The 21,135-nt window shown below is 43.5% G+C and overlaps 1 protein-coding gene across 1 annotated transcript; it reads left to right on the plus strand.

Annotated features, from left to right (window-relative positions):
• The first annotated feature begins 384 nt into the window (after positions 1 to 384).
• LOC106568806 (V-type proton ATPase subunit d 1) lies at positions 385 to 19,212 on the plus strand. Its single transcript, XM_014139470.3, has 8 exons — positions 385 to 590; positions 1,370 to 1,541; positions 5,459 to 5,637; positions 6,368 to 6,447; positions 14,418 to 14,495; positions 16,371 to 16,547; positions 16,971 to 17,045; positions 18,761 to 19,212. Exons 1-8 carry the CDS (start codon positions 461 to 463, stop codon positions 18,920 to 18,922), a joined length of 1,053 nt encoding a protein of 350 aa, XP_013994945.1. The 5' UTR covers positions 385 to 460; the 3' UTR covers positions 18,923 to 19,212.
• The last annotated feature ends 1,923 nt before the right edge of the window (positions 19,213 to 21,135 follow it).

The raw sequence follows: 21,135 nt of genomic DNA on the forward strand, positions 1-21,135 counted from the left end.
TTTCTGTCCAATGAGGTAATTTATGCGCAAGATTTCTGTCCCTTTTGGGCAACAATTCTCCCAAGCAACATTTCTGTAAAGCATCTTTAAAAACGTCACTCTAACCTTGCTCACATTTTTCTGCAGTTAAAATTAACCTGCATGAACATTTGCAAATAAACAACTTTATTTTTTACAATAGAAAAACAGATTCTCCGGATTACAATTAGTCCAATGATTTGAGTCAGGGAGAATACCCAGATGTTGGATATAGGACAAATAGTCAAAAGCCCCTAGACACAAAAGCCCCTAGACAAATAGTCAAAAGCCATGGAAATTCTTACAAGTGTCAAATAGGAAGGGAAGGATTGTATGAGCATTAGTCATTGATAGAAAAGAGGGAAGTTGGAAGAGAGACAAAGCCAAAGCTGCGGGTAGATCAAGAAGAGAGGGCCTACTAACTAACTTGTCGTTTTGGAGAATGTGGCTGTATCCTGAGCTTAGCTTCAATGTGGACCATGGGTACTTGGAGGGGCTGGTACGAGGACTGAAGGCCGGGATACTGACTCGGTCCGACTATCACAACCTGGCCCAATGTGACACACTAGAGGGTAAGCCGAGGTCTTTGTATCGTGGACAGTTTTGATTACCAATTATAACCCACTGTGGCAGTTGCAGTATTTGGCTTTACGTATAGTTTGCAATTACACAGATATCCATATATTGAGTAAGTCAAGTGCAATGCGATGTTTGCACATTGCGGTTTGTTTGAATTCCGGCCTAAACTGTGGCAGAAATGTGTGCGCGCGTGGGTGCGTGTGTACATGGAAGCAAGTGTGTGTGTGTCTCCTCGTTAGTCATCCTCCTCCCCAAACAATGGAAGCGAGTTATGGGCAGTTTGACAGGGGTCAGTAATAGTCTTAAAAATAGAGTGATAATGACCCATAACCTTTAAAGGTTAACTTCCAGTCAACAACTGGAATTGACTGGAATTACAGATTTGGACAAACAAAGTCAATGTGACTTATGAAAGACATAAAACGTCATTTCACAGTTTTACAGACAAATAGAAATGCATACATTTTTTTATGTGTCTCGAAATATTTAGAATTCCGTCTTTGTCGTTGACGAAACGCGTTATCATTCTGCAATATTCACTTTTGGGTTTGTTATCATTCACCAACATTCACTATTGAATTGGCTCTAGAATAGTGAACTGGACCAAAATAGTATTTAACGCTTACGGGGGGTGCTATAATTAATATTGCTACACCTAGGGGTACTCAGATTGTTATTGGAGTTGCCAGCACCAAAAGGCACCCTCATGGAATCAATAGTTCAATCTCCTGTCCACATATGACCTGTGTCTTTTAACAATATCTCAATGTAGACATGAAGCTGCACCTGCAGAGTACAGACTACGGCAGCCTCCTGACCGCTGGGAACGAGGACCTGACCGTGTCTCTCATTGACCACAGACTGAAGGAGAACATTCTGACTGAGTTCCGCTGCCTACGCGCTCACTCCCTACCGCCCCTCTCCACCTTCCTCGACTACATCACGTAGGAGTGTTCTAATATACCACTTCTGTCTGGCCATCTATCTGTCTATCTCTGTAGGCCTGCCTGTCTGTCTGTCTGCCGGAATCTATACACCTTCCTTGACTGAATACCTTCCTTGTATGCCAGTAATCTTACAGCCCCAAATGTATTACACATTTTTACAAATCTGAAATATGCGAAACAACATAGCATTTGTACGTCTCACATGAAGTATTACTAGGGGTCAAATGTTTTACTTGTTCTATACTTCATCTCACCAAGTTCATTTCCCCCATTTTCCTCTTCTCCTTCCTCTTCCTGCAATCTATTTGGCCGTCACTGAATATTTTCTAGCGATACATTGAAAAACGGAACAAAAATATAAGGTGTTGTTCCAGTGTTTCATGAGCTGAAATAATCGATCCCAGGAATTTTCCATGCGCACAAAAAGCTTATTTCTCTCATATTTCCTGCACAAATTTGTTAACATCCCTGTTGGTGAGCATTTCTCCTTTGCCAAGATAATCCATCCAACTGACTGGTGTGGCATATCAAGAAGCTGATTAAACAGCATGTTCATTACACCACTACAGCTTGTGCTGGGGACAATAAAAGGCCATTCTAAAATGTGCATTTTTGTCATACAACACAATGCCACAGATGTATCAAGTTTTGAGGGAGCGTGCAATTGGCATGTTGACTGCAGAAATGTCCACCAGAGCCGTTGCCAGAGAATTCAATGCTAACTTCTCTACCATAAGCCGCCTCCAACGCGTTTTAGAGACGCAGGCCTCACACCAGCCTACAACCGCAGATCACGTGTATGGCTTTGTGTGGGTGAGCAGGTTGCTGATGTCAACGTTGTGAACAGAGTGCTCCATGGTCAATGTGGGTTTATGGTATGGGCAGATATAAGCTACAGACAGAGAACACAATTGCATTTTATTGACGGTAATTTGAATGATCCCGAGGCCCATTGTCATGCCATTCTTCCGCCGGGCAGATTTTATTGGTCACATCCACATGGTTAGCAGATGTTATTTTGAGTGTAGCGAAATGCTTGTTCTTCTAGTTCTGACAGTGCAGCAATATCTAACATGTAATATCTAACAATTCCACAACAAATACCTAATACACACAAATCTAAATAAATAGTCATAAGACGATATAAATATAAATATATGGATGAGCAATGACAGAGCGGCATAGGCTAAGATGTAATAAATAGTATTGAATACAGTATATACTGTACATATGAGATGAGTAATGCAAGATATGTAAACATTATTAAAGCAGCAGCATTAAAATGACTAGTGATCCATTTATTAAATTGGCCAATGATTTCAAGTCTGTATGTAGGCAGCAACCTCTCTGTTAGTAGTTTGCCCCTGGAAATGCGTTGTGCAGACCGCGCCACCCTCTGAAGAGCCCTGCGGTTGTGGGCAGTGCAGTTGCCATAACAGGCGGTGATACAGCCCGACAGGATGCTCTCAATTGTGCATCTGTAAAAGTTTGTGAGGATTTTAGGTGACAAGCCAAATTTCTTCAGCCTCCTGAAGTTGAAGAGGCGCTGTTTCGCCTTCTTCACCACACTGTCTGTGTGGGTGGACCATTTCAGTTTGTCAGTGATGTGTACGCCGATGAACTTAAAACTTTCCACCTTCTGCACTGCTGTCCCGTCGATGTAGATAGGGGGTCCCTCCTTCTGCTGATCATCTTCTTTGTTTTGTTGAAGTTGAGTGAGCAGTTATTTTCCTGACACCACACTCCAACAGCCTCACCTCCTCCCTGTAGGCTGTATCGTCATGTTGGTAATCAAGCCTACTACTGTTGTGTCGTCTGCAAACTAGACGATTGAGTTGGAGGCGTGCATGGCCACGCAGTCATGGTTGAACAGGGAGTACAGGAGGGGGCTGAGCACACACCCTTGTGTGGCCCCAGGGTTGAGGATCAGCGAAGTGGAGGTGTTGTTTCCTACCTTCACCACCTGGGGGCGGCCCATCGGGAAGTCCAGAACCCAATTGCACAGGGCAAGGTTAGACCCAGGGCCTCAAGCTTGATGATGAGCTTGGAGGGTACTATGGTGTTGAGTGCTGAACAGCATTTTTACATAGTATTCCTCTTGTCCAGATGGGATAGGGCAGTGTGCGGTGTGATGGCAATTGCGTCGTCTGTGGACCTATTGGGGCGGTAAGCAAATTGAAGTGGGTATAGGGTGACAGGTAAGGTGGAGGTGATATGATCCTTGACTAGTCTCTCAAAGCATGTCATTTAGTTCAGTTACCTTTGCATTCTTGGGTACAGGAGCAATGGTGGCCATCTTGAAGCATGTGGGGACAGCAGACTGGGATAGGGAGAGATTGAATATGTCAGTAAACACGCCAGCCAGCTGGTCTGTGCATGCTCTGAGGATGCGGCTAGGGATGCCGTCTGGGCCGGAATGCCTTGCGCGGGTTAACGCGTATAAATGTCTTACTCACATTGGCCACGGAGGAGGAGAGCCCACAGTCCTTGGTAGCGGGCCATGCCTGTGGCACTCTATTATCCTGAAAGTGGGCAAAGAAGGTGTTTAGTTTGTCTGGAAACAAGACGTTGGTGTCCGTGACATTGCTGATTTTCCTTTTGTGATTGTCTGTAGACCCTGCCACATACGTCTCGTGTCTGTAGACCCTGCCACATAAGTCTCGTGTCTGAGTCGTTGAGTTGCGACTCCTCTTTGTCTCTATACTGACATTTAGCTTGTTTGATTGCCTTGCGGAGGGAATAACTACACTGTTTGTATTCGGCCATATTCCCAGTCACGTTTCCATGGTTAAATGCAATGATTCGTGCTTTCAGTCTTGCGCGAATGCCACCAGCCATCCACGGTTTCTGGTTAGGGTAGGTTTTAATAGTCACAGTGGGCACAACATCTCCTATACACTTCCTTATAAACTCACTCACCGAATCAGCTTACACGTCGATATTATTCTCTGAGGCTACCCAGAACATATCCCAGTCCGCGTAATCAAAACAATCTTGAAGCGTGGATTCTGATTGGTCAGACCAGTGTTGAATAGTCCTTAGCACGGGTACTTCCTGTTTGAGTTTCTGCCTATAAAGTCTTTTGGTCCATGAGATGGAATGGGCTGTTCGCAGTATGAATGTACTGCCAATCTGCAGCAACTGCGTGATGCCATCGTGTCAGCATGGACCAACATCCCTGTGGAACGTTTCTGACACCTTGTAGAATGCCACAAAGAATTCATGCTGGTCTTGAGGCAAAGGGGAAGAGACTGCCTTAAATTTCGGCTTATTTTGGCAGGGTGGAGTTTTAGCCTGCTTGGTGACATCACCTGGCGGTAAATTTGTTAACAGACCAATAAGAAAGAGAGTTCCAAACCATTCTAGCAATAACAGCTAGTTTCAGTTTTCTCCTCCCCACTCCCAGACAATCCTAGCAAAATTCTTGCTTGATAAATTGCTCTTTGCTAAGAAGCTATTTTTGTGAATTGTTTACCATTTTAATTGAAAACAATCCTAGTAAGGTACTTAGTTGTTACCCAGAAATGTAATATTTAATATTGAGATAAAAACGGCTGCATTGGACCTTTAAGTAAATCAGGTGATACATAAGGTGAAAAGTGGACTGGAGTGCGAATTTAAAGCTCAGTAGTCATGGGGATATTCGAATAGTACAGTAGCAATGTTTGAATGTTTCTCAAATGTATCCTTACCTTCTCCCTTCATTGAGGTCATCACTGATCTGTATTTGATTGGATAAGTGGAGGTAAATGTCCATCATAACACGTCCACCCATCAAAACTTAGCAGGTTAAAATCAGGGAATTACGAAAGGTTGGATGGAATTACGAAAGGAGGAAAATTAATCATTTGAAAAGAAGTGGAACGAGGTCCACATTCTCTCCCCTGTCTGTCCTTATCTCCTCCATGTTGCAGCTACAGTTACATGATTGACAACGTGGTGATGTTGATCACCGGTGCCCTGAAGCAGAGGGACGTGGCAGAGCTTCTGCCACGGTGCCACCCACTGGGAATGTTTGACCAGATGGCAGCGGTTGGCATTGCCCGCACACCTGCTGAGCTCTACTGTGCCATCCTGGTGGACACACCTCTGGGTAATCACTACAGTGGGCATATTCTGTGGGCATCATTGGGCATCTGTGCCAGTGGGACTGACTAATAAATATCAGATTGACTATCTATAATGTAAATATCTATGAAAACCTACTTTGAATATCTAGTGTAATATGAATATGAAATCCAAAACATGTTTCATGAAAATTATGTTGGTAAAATACATCAAGCTTTTGCTTGTATTTGGATTCTTATCATTATGCTTCATTATTAATAAGCTATAAGTCATTTATTGACCAGAATGTCCATTCACCTAGTTTTCTAGATCTTACCGCAAGCAATGCATTAAAAGGCAACATGCTTGCATTATTTAGAAGTGAGTAGCCTTCCCCTGAAGAGAGTACGTAATAACTCAGAGGATGGCGTAACATTGCCTCCTGCTGCTCACTAGTATCAACTCTGTGGCTGTAACGTCTCCTATTGTTATGAAGGTTTATGGACGTGTCAGTGTTCTGGGGCTGGGTTTATTACCATTCCATCTATACACTCTCCGAAAAAAAGGGTTCTTTGGCTGTCCCCATAGGAGAACCCTTTTGGGTTCTATGTTGAACCCTCTGTGGAAAGGGTTCTACCCGGAAACAAAAGGGTTCTACCTAGTCACAAAAAGGGTTCTACAAAGGGTTCTCCTATGTGGACAGCCGGAGAACCATTTAAGGTTCTAGATGGCACCTTTTTTTCTAAGAGTGTATGTGTGCTACTTTGTCTTTTCAGCTCTGTTCTTCCAGGATGCTGTGTCTGAGGCCAACCTGGATGAGATGGGGGCCGAGATCATGAGAAACAAACTGTACAAGGTGATGTGGCATCAAATCAATTGAATGTAAAAACATCTCTACATTTCCTCACATTTTGAGCACTACCATACACAGGCATGGAATTAATCTGATCTCCAAAATGTCATGTAAATCAAATCAGATCAAATGTTATTTGTTACATGTGCCGAATACAACAATATCTTACAGTGAAATGCTTACTTAACCAACAATGCAGTTTTAAGAAAAACAAATAGAAATAACAAATAATTAAGGAGCAACAATAAAATAACAGAAGCGAGGCTATGTACAGTCGTGGCAAAAAGTTTTGAGAATGACACAAATATTAATTTTCACAAAGTTTGCTGCTTCAGTGTCTTTAGATATTTTTGTCAGATGTTACTATGGAATACTGAAGTATAATTACAAGCATTTCATAAGTGTCAAAGCTTTTATTGACAAGGACATGAAGTTGATAAAAAAAGTCAATATTTGCAGTGTTGACCCTTCTTTTTCAAGACCTCTGCAATCCGCCCTGGCATGCTGTCAATTAACTTCTGGGCCACATCCTGGCTGATGGCAGCCCATTCTTGCATAATCAATGCTTGGAGTTTGTCAGAATTTGTGGGTTTTTGTTTGTCCACCCGCCTCTTGAGGATTGACCACAAGTTCTCAATGGGATTAAGGTCTGGGGAGTTTCCTGGCCATGGACCCAAAATATCGATGTTTTGTTCCCCGAGCCACTTGGTTATCACTTTTGTCTTATGGCAAGGTGCTCCATCATGCTGGAAAAGGCATTGTTCATTTCCTAACTGTTCCTGGATGGTTGGGAGAAGTTGCTCTCGGAGGATGTGTTGGTACCATTCTTTATTCATGGCTGTGTTCTTAGGCAAAATTGTGAGTGAGCCCACTCTCTTGGCTGAGAAGCAACCCCACACATGAATGGTCTCAGGATGCTTTACTGTTGGCATGACACAGGACTGATGGTAGCGCTCACCGTGTCTTCTCCGTACAAGCTTTTTTCCGGATGCCCCAAACAATCGGAAAGGGGATTCATCAGAGAAAATTACTTTATCCCAGTCCTCAGCAGTCTAATCCCTGTACCATTTGCAGAATATCAGTCTGTCCCTGATGTCTTTCCTGGAGAGAAGTGGCTTCTTTGCTGCCCTTCTTGACACCAGGCCATCCTCCAAACGTCTTCGCCTCACTGTGCGTGCAGATGCACTCACACCTGCCTGCTGCCATTCCTGAGCAAGCTCTGTACTGGTGGTTCCCCGATCCAACAGATTAATCAACTTTAGGAGATGGTCCTGGCGCTTGCTGGACTTTCTTGGGCGCCCTGAAGCCTTCTTCACAACAATTGAACCGCTCTCCTTGAAGTTCTTGATGATCCGATAAATGGTTGATTTAGGTGCAATCTTACTGGCAGCAATATCCTTGCCTGTGAAGCCCTTTTTGTGCAAAGCAATGATGACGGCACGTGTTTCCTTGCAGGTAACCATGGTTGACAGAGGAAGAACAATGATTCCAAGCACCACCCTCCTTTTGAAGCTTCCAGTCTATTATTCAAACTCAATCAGCATGACAGAGTGATCTCCAGCCTTGTCCTCGTCAACACTCACACCTGTGTTAACGAGAGAATCACTGACATGATGTCAGCTGGTCCTTTTGTGGCAGGGCTGAAATGCAGTGGCTCTTCCTTGCTGAGCAGCCTTTCAGGTTGTCGATATAGGACTCATTTTACTGTGGATATAGATACTTTTGTACCTGTTTCCTCCAGCATCTTCACTAGGTCCTTTGCTGTTGTTCTGGGATTGATTTGCACTTTTCGCACCAAAGTACGTTCATCTTTAGGAGACCGAATGCGTCTCCTTCCTGAGCGGTATGACAGCTGTATGTTCCCATGGTGTTTATACTTACGTACTATTGTTTGTACAGATGAGCAGCTGTAAAACATTTTGAGGATCTGAGGACCCATGCCAAATCTTTTCAGTCTCCTGAGAGGGAATAGGCGTTGTCGTGCCCTCTTCACGACTGTCTTGGTGTGTTTAGACCATGATAGTTTGTTGGTGATTTGGACACCAAGAACTTGAAGCTCTCAACCTGCTCCACTACAGCTCCGCCGATGAGAATGGGGCGTGCTCGGTCCTCCTTTTTATGTTGTCCACAATCATCTCCTTTGTCTTGATTAGGTTGAGGGAGAGGTTGTTGTCCTGGCACCACACTGCCTACCACTGTTGTGTCGTTGGCGAACTTAATGTTGGTGTTGGAGTTGTGCCATGGCCATGCAATCATGGGTGAACAGGGAGTACAGGAGGGGACTGAGTACCGACCTCTGAGGGGCCCCTGTGTTGAGGATCAGCGTGGCAGATGTGTTGTTACCTACCCTTACCACCTGGGGGCGGCCTGTCAGGAAGTACAGGATCCAGTTGCAGAGGGAGATGTTTAGTCCCAAGGTCCTTAGCTTAGTGATGAGCTTTGAGGGCACTATGGTGTTGAACGCTGAGTTGTAGTCAATGAATAGCATTCTCATGTGGGTGTGCCTTTTGTCCAGGTGGGAAAGGGCAGTGTGGAGTGCAATAGAGATTGCATCATCTGTGGATCTGTTGGGGCAGTATGAAAATTGGAGTGGGTCTAGTGTTTCTGGGATAATGGTGTTGATGTGAGCCATGACCAGCCTTTCAAAGCACTTCATGGCTACAGAAGTGAGTGCTATGGGTCGGTAGTCATTTAGGCAGGTTACCTTGGTGTTCTTCAACTGCCATTGATAGAGAGTAGTGGATCAGTAGCCCCTGCAGTCTCCTAGCCAACCAGGCTTCATCATGGCCATGGTGGGAGGTGGTGGCACAGGCTAGCTCTGTAACGTAAATTAAAAACAATAAAACATTAGAAAATACCCACAACTGGGCGTGCAGTTAAGCTTAACATTAAATAAATGAAATGCCTCCTCCAAAGGTGCACGTTTGTCGACCCATCTGTTGAGAGCTTTCTCCCAGACAATCGGGAGGAGAGATCAATCGGAGTAAGGATCTAATCATCAATAAGGGGATAAAAATGTTTGTGTAACGTAAAGAAGATTCGTCTTGTGTGTCTCTGTTGAATAGTAAGAAATTGTAAAAAACAATCTGATTTTGACAGAAATAGGCTGGCCGGTCGGGAGGGCACGGCGCTGCCGAGAAAATTCAAAACAAAACAAGGTCAGTCTCGCAAAAATAAGCGTTCTTGCGTTCTAACTACCCGCTATTCAAAGTGCTCTGAACAAATGAAGGGAATCGTTCACAGACATTGGCACATTCTAAGATCCGATGATAGTATCGGTAATGTGTTTTTCGGACCTGCCCTTGGTCGTATTCTCGCGGGGCAGAAACCTCAGAGATCAATTGGTAAACTCTGATTTACCACCCTCAAGATATCCCTGCACAACGTGTATTTGCGTCCCTACTGGATGGAAACTACAAATGTAATGGCTGTGCTCAACGCAATGGCACTTATAAATGTAGATCCTTCAAACACCCCCAAACAGGGAAACAGATCCCAATTAAAGGTGTTATCACGTGCTCCACTAAGGCAGTTATTTATCTTATACCTTGTCCTTGTGGTAACAATTATGTGGGTAAAACAAAGCGCGAATTAAAAGTACGTATCACGGAGTATCGTAGCACCATTAGGTGCAAAAACTCGACTTACCCAGTTGCGGCCCACTTTTTGGAAGAAAACCACTCGATTTCGTCTCTACGTTATATTGGCATCGAACATGTCACCCTCCCTTGGAGAGGGAGCTGCTGCCTGGATCTTTAATTTAAAGACCCTTGCTCCCTTCGGTCTCAACGTAGACTTTGATCTGAAGCCATTCTTGTGATTATGCTATTGTAAATGTTTGTAGGCTTATGTAGCCAAATTGTATCTATGATCGTACGCTATCCATTTATGTTTTTTGTATGCTATTTTAATATATGAGAATTAACCAATGATATCAGGCCACACCCAGCCATGATTACAGACACCTGTGTGTGTCTTTTGACACTATATAAATGAGTCATCCTGCAGTGTTTGTCATTACACCCTGATGAAGACATTTACATTTAAGTCATTTAGCAGACGCTCTTATCCAGAGCGACTTACAAATTGGTGGATTCACCTTATGATATCCAGTGGAACAACCACTTTACAATAGTGCATCTAAATCTTTTAAGGGGGGGGGGGTTAGAAGGATTACTTTATCCTATCCTAGGTATTCCTTAAAGAGGTGGGGTTTCAGGTGTCTCCGGAAGGTGGTGATTGACTCCGCTGTCCTGGCGTCGTGAGGGAGCTTGTTCCACCATTGGGGTGCCAGAGCAGCGAACAGTTTTGACTGGGCTGAGCGGGAACTGTGCTTCCTCAGAGGTAGGGAGGCGAGCAGGCCAGAGGTGGATGAACAGCTTGTCTGTCAAAATGCTGGACATAAATATTTTTGCATCTGAGCTCCTAGAGTGTGCGGCTCTCATTTTTTAAGAAATGGTTCCTTACCTCCTTTTTCTGTTCAAAGACTTAAACTGATCCAGCCTTGAGACTGTTTGCTAGTCAGGGGTGTTGTGGTGGGAAGTCCTGCCACTGACCCACCTTTCCTCCGGCATGGAGAATGTTCCATGGGAAGAAGAGTTGGAGACGGACCCTAAACCAGCCCAGAGAAGGGCACAGCTATGGGGCTCAGAGGAGCCAGCAGGGAGGGGTCAGGCTTGATGGTGGTGGAACCAGCCATGACGTCCATATATCTACTCCTGACACCTGTAACAAAAGCAAACATTTTCAAGCCTTATATTGCTCAGAAATAAACTGACTGAATCATTGTAGCTGACAGAATAAGAAAAGCAGAATTCGCTCAACTCCAAGCACTTACGTTACTTGCTCCCACTTTTATTTAAAAGAATAAAACATGAATCAGCAGAACCACTTCCTCCAGGGGGATCAAAACATTTACATTTACATTTACATTTAAGTCATTTAGCAGACGCTCTTATCCAGAGCGACTTACAAATTGGTGCATTCACCTTATGATATCCAGTGGAACAACCACTTTACAATAGTGCATCTAAATCTTTTAAGGGGGGGGGGGGGGGGTTAGAAGGATTACTTTATCCTATCCTAGCTATTCCTTAACGAGGTGGGGTTTCAGGTGTCTCCGGAAGGTGGTGATTGACTCCGCTGTCCTGGCGTCGTGAGGGAGCTTGTTCCACCATTGGGGTGCCAGAGCAGCGAACAGTTTTGACTGGGCTGAGCGGGAACTGTGCTTCCTCAGAGGTAGGGGGGCCAGCAGGCCAGAGGTGGATGAACGCAGTGCCCTTGTTTGGGTGTAGGGCCTGATCAGAGCCTGACGGTATGGAGGTGCCGTTCCCTTCACAGCTCCGTAGGCAATCACCATGGTCTTGTAGCGGATGCGAGCTTCAACTGGAAGCCAGTGGAGAGAGCGGAGGAGCGGGGTGACGTGAGAGAACTTGGGAAGGTTGAACACCAGACGGGCTGCGGCGTTCTGGATGAGTTGTAGGGGTTTAATGGCACAGGCAGGGAGCCCAGCCAACAGCGAGTTGCAGTAATCCAGACGGGAGATGACAAGTGCCTGGATTAGGACCTGCGCCGCTTCCTGTGTGAGGCAGGGTCGTACTCTGCGAATGTTGTAGAGCATGAACCTACAGGATCGGGTCACCGCCTTGATGTTAGTGGAGAACGACAGGGTGTTGTCCAGGATCACGCCAAGGTTCTTAGCACTCTGGGAGGAGGACACAAGGGAGTTGTCAACCGTGATGGCGAGATCATGGAACGGGCAGTCCTTCCCCGGGAGGAAGAGCAGCTCCGTCTTGCCGAGGTTCAGCTTGAGGTGGTGATCCGTCATCCACACTGATATGTCTGACAGACATGCAGAGATGCGATTCGCCGCCTGGTTATCAGAAGGGGGAAAGGAGAAGATTAATTGTGTGTCGTCTGCATAGCAATGATAGGAGAGACCATGTGAGGATATGACGGAGCCAAGTGACTTGGTGTATAGCGAGAATAGGAGAGGGCCTAGAACAGAGCCCTGGGGGACACCAGTGGTGAGAGCGCATGGTGCGGAGACAGATTCTCGCCACGCCACCTGGTAGGAGCGACCTGTCAGGTAGGACGCAATCCAAGCGTGGGCCGCGCCGGAGATGCCCAACTCAAAACAACAGGAACCTGTAGATGTTCTTGGTCCAGAGTCGGTAACTGGCTGGTCTGGAGTCTGAGTCTTGTTTCCCTGTGGAGATGATTGGTCCAGAGTCCGCTTTTTCTCTACCAGGGTAGACGATTGCTGGCTGTCTTAGCCAGGCTGTCCTAGCTAACTGTAATGAGAGAGCTCAGTATTCCAATTCATTTAAAAAAAAAAAAGGAAACAAAAGAATAGAATAGAAAAACTTTGTTGGAGTGGATCAAAAATAAACAAATGTTGCCAAAGACACAATACTCACACTAATACAGAAATGTTTCACAGAATCTTAACCTTTATATAGGGCTAGGAATGAGTCTGTTCGCTCTAAAAACATGTTGCCAAACAAACTATTTAATAAGGTCCTGTTTTCACATCATAACATTTTCAATCCAAAAACCTACAGTAACCTAGTAGAGAAATCTGTGTGTGTGTACAAAGTCAAAGTTGAAGCAAAGCAAATTTTTTAAGCATACACTCAACTAACAGACGTCACCAACTAGCTTCCACAGTAGATCAAGGATAGTTTAAATCACAGTGTTAAAAATAATTGAGTTAAATTGACTCTACTGGGAGTTATCTTAACCCTCAAGAGAGTGATACGCACCCTGGAGTTAATGTTGATAACTGGAGTTCATTGAGGCGGAATACTTTTTAACCAGAGACAGGGAGTTAAATCTATGGAGTTGTCCACAGATGTGGGAGGGGCCTCAGTGTTTATATTTCCCAGCATGCTTTGTTGCAGGTTGATTTTTAGAATTGTTTCTTTCAATATCTGTGTTTTCGCATTGATTGTTTTTTAGCTTATGCGGCACAAAAATGAAAAACATACATTTTTCTAAACTAATCCAATCTGTAAGTGGTTGGATTTATAACAACCGTTAGTGGGATAGTTGTTTCAGTTAATATTGTATAGGTCAATAATCGCCAACCTTTTCTATGTCAAGATCACTTTTGCAGTCAAAAAGCAAGCTGAGATCTACTGTTCAGATTTTTTTTACCTCACACAAGCAGTTTTATAGGAATGAGGTTTGGTCAGTATGCCTAATACATTATCACAGCATATTGGCTATATGATTGGCCTGACAATATTGTTAATCAGACCATATTATATTTAAAAACTCCAGCTTTGATAACAAAATAGATCAGTTGGTTTAGCACTTGTGAGGCACTGTGGAGCATGAATTGAAGTAATTTGCCTTTTTATTTTACTGGATTGATGGTACCTGCATCTGATGGTCAATGAGGTAAAATCACCACGTTAGTGATCGCTCTGTCATTTCTTGTTTGCAAAAATTATACACTGTTCGCTCAATTTCAGTTTATGTGAGAAAACAAGCACTGAATAGTGTAGGGAATCATTTTACCATCTAAATCGATGTGAAATACTGTATAACAATAATAACAAAATGTACAGCTATTTGATGCTGGTGGGCCAAAAGTAAAAGGCTAGTCTTTGCTATGTTACGGGGAAGTGTTTGCTGTTGCAATTCACCTAGCTTCCACATAGGGGAGAAATTCTAGGTGTAGTACCTTAAACTCATTACCAGAGTAAACACAAAATGGGGGTGGGACCATATAAACCCCAAAATAGTGTTACATTTGAATTAAATTAACTCTTGCGATTTTACTGTGTAGATCCTAAACTTTGATTTGATTTATAGTCAAGCACTGCTAAAATGGTGATTGCTCTTAAGCTTAGTTTCATGACTGTGATCATGTTTATCGTTTACATCATCATTGAGAAAAGTGAATAAAAGGAACAAACTTTTGTTTCTATGGTTTAGATCTGAAAGTGCCTTTTAATTTTAAACAGGCTTATTTGGAGGCATTCTATAAATTCTGTGATGAGAGTGGAGGAGCCACAAAGAACATCATGTGTCCTATCCTGGAGGTATTGTAAACCATTCTTTCCTCTTACCTGAGATATTACCAGTTACAATTCAGTCGTTTTATTGTGTGTGTCTGTGTGTGTTTTGAGAGTGTATATGTACTGTAAACTTATACTGCATGTGTTACCCTCTCTATTTGTCTGTGGTCTATTTGTTTTACCTTTATATGTGACCCTTTATATACTGCTCAAAAGAATAAAGGGAACACTTAAACAACACATCCTAGATCTGAATGAAAGAAATAATCTTATTAAATACTTTTTTCTTTACATAGTTGAATGTGCTGACAACAAAATCACACAAAAATAATCAATGGAAATCCAATTTATCAACCCATGGAGGTCTGGATTTGGAGTCACACTCAAAATTAAAGTGGAAAACCACACAACAGGCTGATCCAACTTTGATGTAATGTCCTTAAAACAAGTCAAAAGGAGGCTCAGTGTGTGTGGCCTCCACGTGCCTGTATGACCTCCCTACAATGCCTGGGCATGCTCCTGATGAGGTGGCGGATGGTCTCCTGAGGGATCTCCTCCCAGACCTGGACTAAAGCATCTGCCAACTCCTGGACAGTCTGTGGTGCAACGTGGCGTTGGTGGATGGAGCGAGACATGATGTCCCAGATGTGCTCAATTGGATTCAGGTCTGGGGAACGGGCGGGCCAGTCCATAGCATCAATGCCTTCCTCTTGCAGGAACTGCTGACACACTCCAGCCACATGAGGTCTAGCATTGTCTTGCATTAGGAGGAACCCAGGGCCAACCGCACCAGCATATGGTCTCACAAGGGGTCTGAGGATCTCATCTCGGTACCTAATGGCAGTCAGGCTACCTCTGGCGAGCACATGGCGAGCGCTGTGCGGCCCCCCAAAGAAATGCCAGCCCACACCATGACTGACCCACCGCCAAACCGGTCATGCTGGAGGATGTTGCAGGCAGCAGAACGTTCTCCACGGCGTCTCCAGACTCTGTCACGTCTGTCATGTGCTCAGTGTGAACCTGCTTTCATCTGTGAAGAGCACAGGGCGCCAGTGGTGAATTTGCCAATCTTGGTGTTCTCTGGCAAATGCCAAACGTCCTGCACGATGTTGGGCTGTAAGCACAACTCCCACCTGTGGACGTCGGGCCCTCATACCACCCTCATGGAGTCTGTTTCTGACCGTTTGAGCAGACACATGCACATTTGTGGTCTGCTGGAGGTCATTTTGCAGGGCTCTGGCAGTGCTTCTCCTGCTCCTCCTTGCTCAAAGGTGGAGGTAGCGGTCCTGCTGCTGGGTTGTTGCCCTCCTACGGCCTCCTCCAGGTCTCCTGATGTACTGGCCTGTCTCCTGGTAGCGCCTCCATGCTCTGGACACAACGCTGACAGACACAGCAAACCTTCTTGCCACAGCTCGCATTGATGTGCCATCCTGGATGAGCTGCACTACCTGAGCCACTTGTGTGGGTTGTAGACTCCGTCTCATGCTATCACTAGAGTGAAAGCACCGCCAGCATTCAAAAGTGACCAAAACATCAGCCAAGAAGCATAGGAACTGAGAAGTGGTCTGTGGTCACCACCTGCAGAACCACTCCTTTATTGGGGGTGTCTTGCTAATTGCCTATAATTTCCACCTGTTGTCGATTCCATTTGCACAACAGCATTTGACATTTATTGTCAATCAGTGTTGCTTCCTAAGTGGACAGTTTGATTTCACAGAAGTGTGATTGACTTGGAGTTACATTGTGTTGTTTAAGTGTTCCCTTTATTTTTTTGAGCAGTGTATTTTCTCTCTCTCTGTCTGTGTTTTATACCTGTGTATGTGTGTGTGTTTGCCAGTGAGCTTCTGTGTTTACCCCTCTGTGGGTATTTGTGGTTTACTTCCTGTGTGTATGTTGCAGTTTGAGGCCGACCGGCGTGCGTTCATCATCACAGTGAACTCGTTCGGGACAGACCTGAGTGGGGGGGGGAGGAGCGCCCTGTACCCCTCCTGTGGGAGACTGTACCCCGAGGGGCTCCGTCTCTTGGCCAGGGCAGAGGACTACGAGCAGGTCAAAGCTGTGGCTGACTACTACCCTGTGAGTTTCAAAGCAATGGAAAAATGTCAATAAAATTACAATGGAAACCCAAACTAGGCATTACATATAGGACAACTCTAGGCAGTCCCTCCCTGTTTCAGGGTTCTTCTGTTCGGTGCCTAATGAACACAACCCTCATCAGTTGGACTACTACTGTACAATTAAAGTCAGATTTATAATGCAGGGTTCAACTTGACTCGAGAATTAGACCGTTTCTGCTTTCATGGACTTATTATAATATTTGTTTTATTTCTATACTCTCTGTGCTACTGCGTTTTGTATGACTACACCCTGTTTATGCAGTGAATCAGACTACTACAGCATGGTTTAATCTGACTACAGTCTGATACTATGTTGTATTAGATATATCATGTCTTATTATAGTTATGTCTTATTAGTTGATATGATTTTGATATCCTCCAGGACTATAAACTCATATTTGATGAACCTGAGGCAGGATCCTCCAGAACCCTGGAGGACAGATTCTTTGAGCGGGAGGTAAGATTAATCTCATTAAGTATTGTATGCAATACATTCAGACTGAGGATGTGGTCTATATGCACATTCTACACTACCGTTCAAAAGTCTGGGGTCACTGAGAAATGTCCTTGTTTTTGTAAGAAAAGCATATTGTCCATTAAAATAACTTCAAATTGATCAGAAACACAGTGTAGACATTGTTAATGTTGTAAATGACTATTGTAGCTGGAAACAGCTGATTTTTTTATGGAATATCTACATAGTTATACAGAGGCCCATTATCAGGAAGCATCACTCCTGTGTTCCAATGGCACGTTGTGTTAGCTAATTCAAGTTTATCCTTTTAAAAGGCTAATTGATCATTAGATAACCCTTTTGCCTTCATGTTAGCACAGCTGAAAACTGTAGTCCTGATTAAAGAAGCAATAAAGCAACTAGTCTAAAACTTCTTTAGACTAGTTGAATATCTGGAACATCAGCATTTGTGGGTTCGATTACATGCTCAAAATGGCCAGAAACAAAGACCTTTCTTCTGAAACTCGTCCGTCTATTCTTGTTCTGAGAAATGAAGGCTGTTCCTGCGAGAAATTGCCAAGAAACTGAAGATCTCGTACAACGGGGTGTACTACTCCCTTCACAGAACAGCGCAAACTGGCTCTAACCAAAATAGAAAGAGGAGTGGGAGGCCCCGGTGCACAATTGAGCAAGAGGACAAGTACATTAGAGTGTCTAGTTTGAGAAACAGATGCCTCACAAGTCCTCAACTGGCAGCTTCATTAAATGGTATCCGCAAAACACCAGTCTCACCGTCAACAGTGAAGAGGCGACTCCGGGATGCTGGCCTTCTAGACAGAGTTGCAAAGAAAAAGTAATATCTCAGACTGGTCAATAAAAATAAAAGATTAAGATGGGCAAAATAACACAGACACACAGAGGAAGATTGTAAAAAAGTGTTATGGACAGATGAATCTAAGTTTGAGGTGTTCGGATCTCAAAGAAGAACATCCGTGAGATGCAGAAAAAATGAAAAGATGCTGGAGGAATGCTTGACGCCATCTGTCAAGCATGGTGGAGGCAATGTGATGGTCTGGGGTGCTTTGGTGGTGGTAACGTGGGAGATTTGTACATGGTAAAAGGGATCTTGAAGAAGGAAGGCTATCGCTCCATTTTGCAACGCCATGCCATACCCTGTGGACGGCGCTTAATTGGAGCCAATTTCCTCCTACAACAGGATAATGACCCAAAGCACAGCTCCAAACTATGCAAGAACTATTTAAGGAAGAAGCAGTCAGCTGGTATTCTGTCTATAATGGAGTGGCCAGCACAGTCACAGGATCTCAACCCTATTGATATGTTGTGGGAGCAGCTTGACCGTATGGTACGTAAGAAGTGCCCATCAAGCCAATCCAACTTGTGGGAGGTGCTTTAGGAAGCATGGGGTGAAAGCTCTCCATATTACCTCAACAAATTGACAACTAGAATGCCAAAGGTCTGTAGGGCTGTAATTGCTGCAAATGGAGGATTCTTTGACGAAAGCAAAGTTTGAAGGACACAATTATTATTTCAATTAAAAATCATTATTTATAACCTCGTCAACGTCTTGACTATATTTCCTATTCATTTTGCAACTAATTTCATGTATGTTTTCACGGAAAACAAGGACATTTCTAAGTGACCCCAAACTTTTGAAAGGTTCTAGATTGTTCTCTCCTCTCTCTCTCTCTCTCTTTCAGGTGCAGCTGAACACGCTGGCCTTCCTGGAGCAGTTCCATTTGGGCGTGTTCTATTCCTACATCAAGCTGAAGGAGCAGGAGGCTCGCAACATCGTCTGGATCGCAGAGTGTGTCACACAGAGACAGAAGTCTAAGATCAACAACTACATCCCCATCTTCTGAAGGACGAACACGCTGTCTGTAGTAGCAGTTACACACCTGTTTGTATTAGTAGTAATATTAGCAACGGTTGTCAAAATTGATAAAAAGTAAAAAAATACAGTTCTGATAAATGTAACAGCTGCATAGATACTCAACTCTTTTTTTTTATAAACAAAAGGCTTCAAATATTGACTCTATTATAGCACATGAACAATTGTATAATGAGTGACAGAACAATCTATGGAATCCAGACATTTTGGTGGGACTTCAGGTATACAATTGAATGTCAAATATATAAAAATAAAACAATTGCAAATCAAATCAAATTGTATTCGTCACGTACAGTCCTAACTCCCTCAACAATGCAGCACATTAGTCAATATCAATAATAACAAAATGAGTCAAAAGTAACAAGTGATAGAAGTAATAGGAGAGGACTGTATTACACTGTATTTACAAATATAAAGTCTGTAGAATATATAGTATATAATAGAACTGCAGCGTTGACTGTTTATGTGTGTGTGTGTGTAAGGGTTGGATGTGTGGGTAGTCAGTGCCAATAATATTTAGGTGTAGATAGTCTCTAAGGTGTAGGTCTGTCCAGGGAGACAGCTAGGGTTAGCTCGGCAGTCTGATGGCCTGGTGGTAGTAGCTGTCTTGGAGCCTGTTGGTCCGAGACCTGATAATCCGATACCGCTTGCCAGATGGTAACAAAGTGAACAGTCTTGGCTAGCTCGGGTGACTGGAGTCCTTGACGATCTTTCAGGCCTTCCTCAGATACCGTGTAGATGTTAGATGTCTTGGAGGGCAAGGAGCTCACCCCTAGTAATGTATTGGGCTGTCTGCACCATCTTCTGTAGAGCCTTTCGTTTAAAGACAATGCAGGTGCAGTACCAGGCGGTAATGCAGCCGGTCAAGATGATTTCGATTGCGGAGCTGTAGCACTTCTTGAGGACCCCTCGGGTCCATGCCTAATTTCTTCAGTCGCCTGAGGTTGAAAAGGTGCAGTTGCGCCTTATTCACCACGGTGGTGTGATTGGACCATGTCAGGTCATCTGTGATGTGCACGCCAAGGAACTTGAAGTGTTTGACCCGGATGCAGTTGCAGAGGGAGGTGTTCATGTCGAGGGTCTTGAGCTTAGTGTTTTTTTAAATGACATATGCAGTGGTGGAAAAAGAACCCAATTGTCATACTTGAGTAAAAGTACAGATACCTTAATAGAAAGTTACTTAAGTAAAAGTGAAAGTCACCCAGTAAAATACTACTTGAGCAAAAGTCTAAAAGTATTTGCTTGTAAATATACTTAAGTATCAAAAGTAAATGGAATTGGTAAAATATACTTAAGTACCAAAAGTAAAAGTATAAAACATTTCAAATTCCTTATATTAAGCAAAGCAGATGGCACAATTCTTGTTTTTAAAATGTACGGATAGCCAGGGGTACACTCCAATGCTCAGACATCATTTACAAACGATGCATTTGTATTTAGTGAGTCTGCCAGATCAAAGGCAGTAGGGATGACCATGTGTTCTCTTGATAAGTGCGTGAATTGGAACATTTTCCTGTCCTGTTAAGCACTCAATGAGTACTTTTGGGTGTCAGGGGAAATGTATGGTGTAAAAAGTAAAAAAAAATTAGTAATGTGGTGAAGTAAAAGTCAAAGTCAAAAACATAAATAGTAAAGTACAGATGCCCAACAAAACTACTTAAGTAGTACTTTATTTGTATTTATTTTATTTAACCTTTATTTAACCAGGTAGGCAAGTTGAGAACAAGTTCTCATTTACAATTGCGACCTGGCCAAGATAAAGCAAAGTAGTTCGACAACATACAACAACAGTTACACATGGAATAAAACAAACATACAGTCAATAATACAGTAGAAAAATAAGTATATGTACGATGTGAGCAAATGAGGTGAGATAAGGGAGTTAAAGGCAAAAAAGGCCACGGTGGCAAAGTAAATACAATATAGCAAGTAAAACACTGGAATGGTAGATTTGTAGTAGAAGAAAGTGCAAAGTAGAAATAGAGATAATGGGGTGCAAAGGAGCAAAATAAAATTAATAAAATAAATAAATACAGTAGGGGAAGTAGTAGTTGTTTGGGCTAAATTATAGATGGGCTATGTACAGGTGCAGTGATCTGTGAGCTGCTCTGACAGTTGGGGCTTAAAGCTAGTGAGGGAGATAAGTGTTTCCAGTTTCAGAGATTTTTGTAATTCGTTCCAGTC

This window comes from Salmo salar, chromosome 14 (assembly GCF_965601325.2).
Source record: "Salmo salar chromosome 14, fSalSal1, whole genome shotgun sequence".
In the NCBI taxonomy this organism is placed as follows: domain Eukaryota; kingdom Metazoa; phylum Chordata; class Actinopteri; order Salmoniformes; family Salmonidae; genus Salmo; species Salmo salar.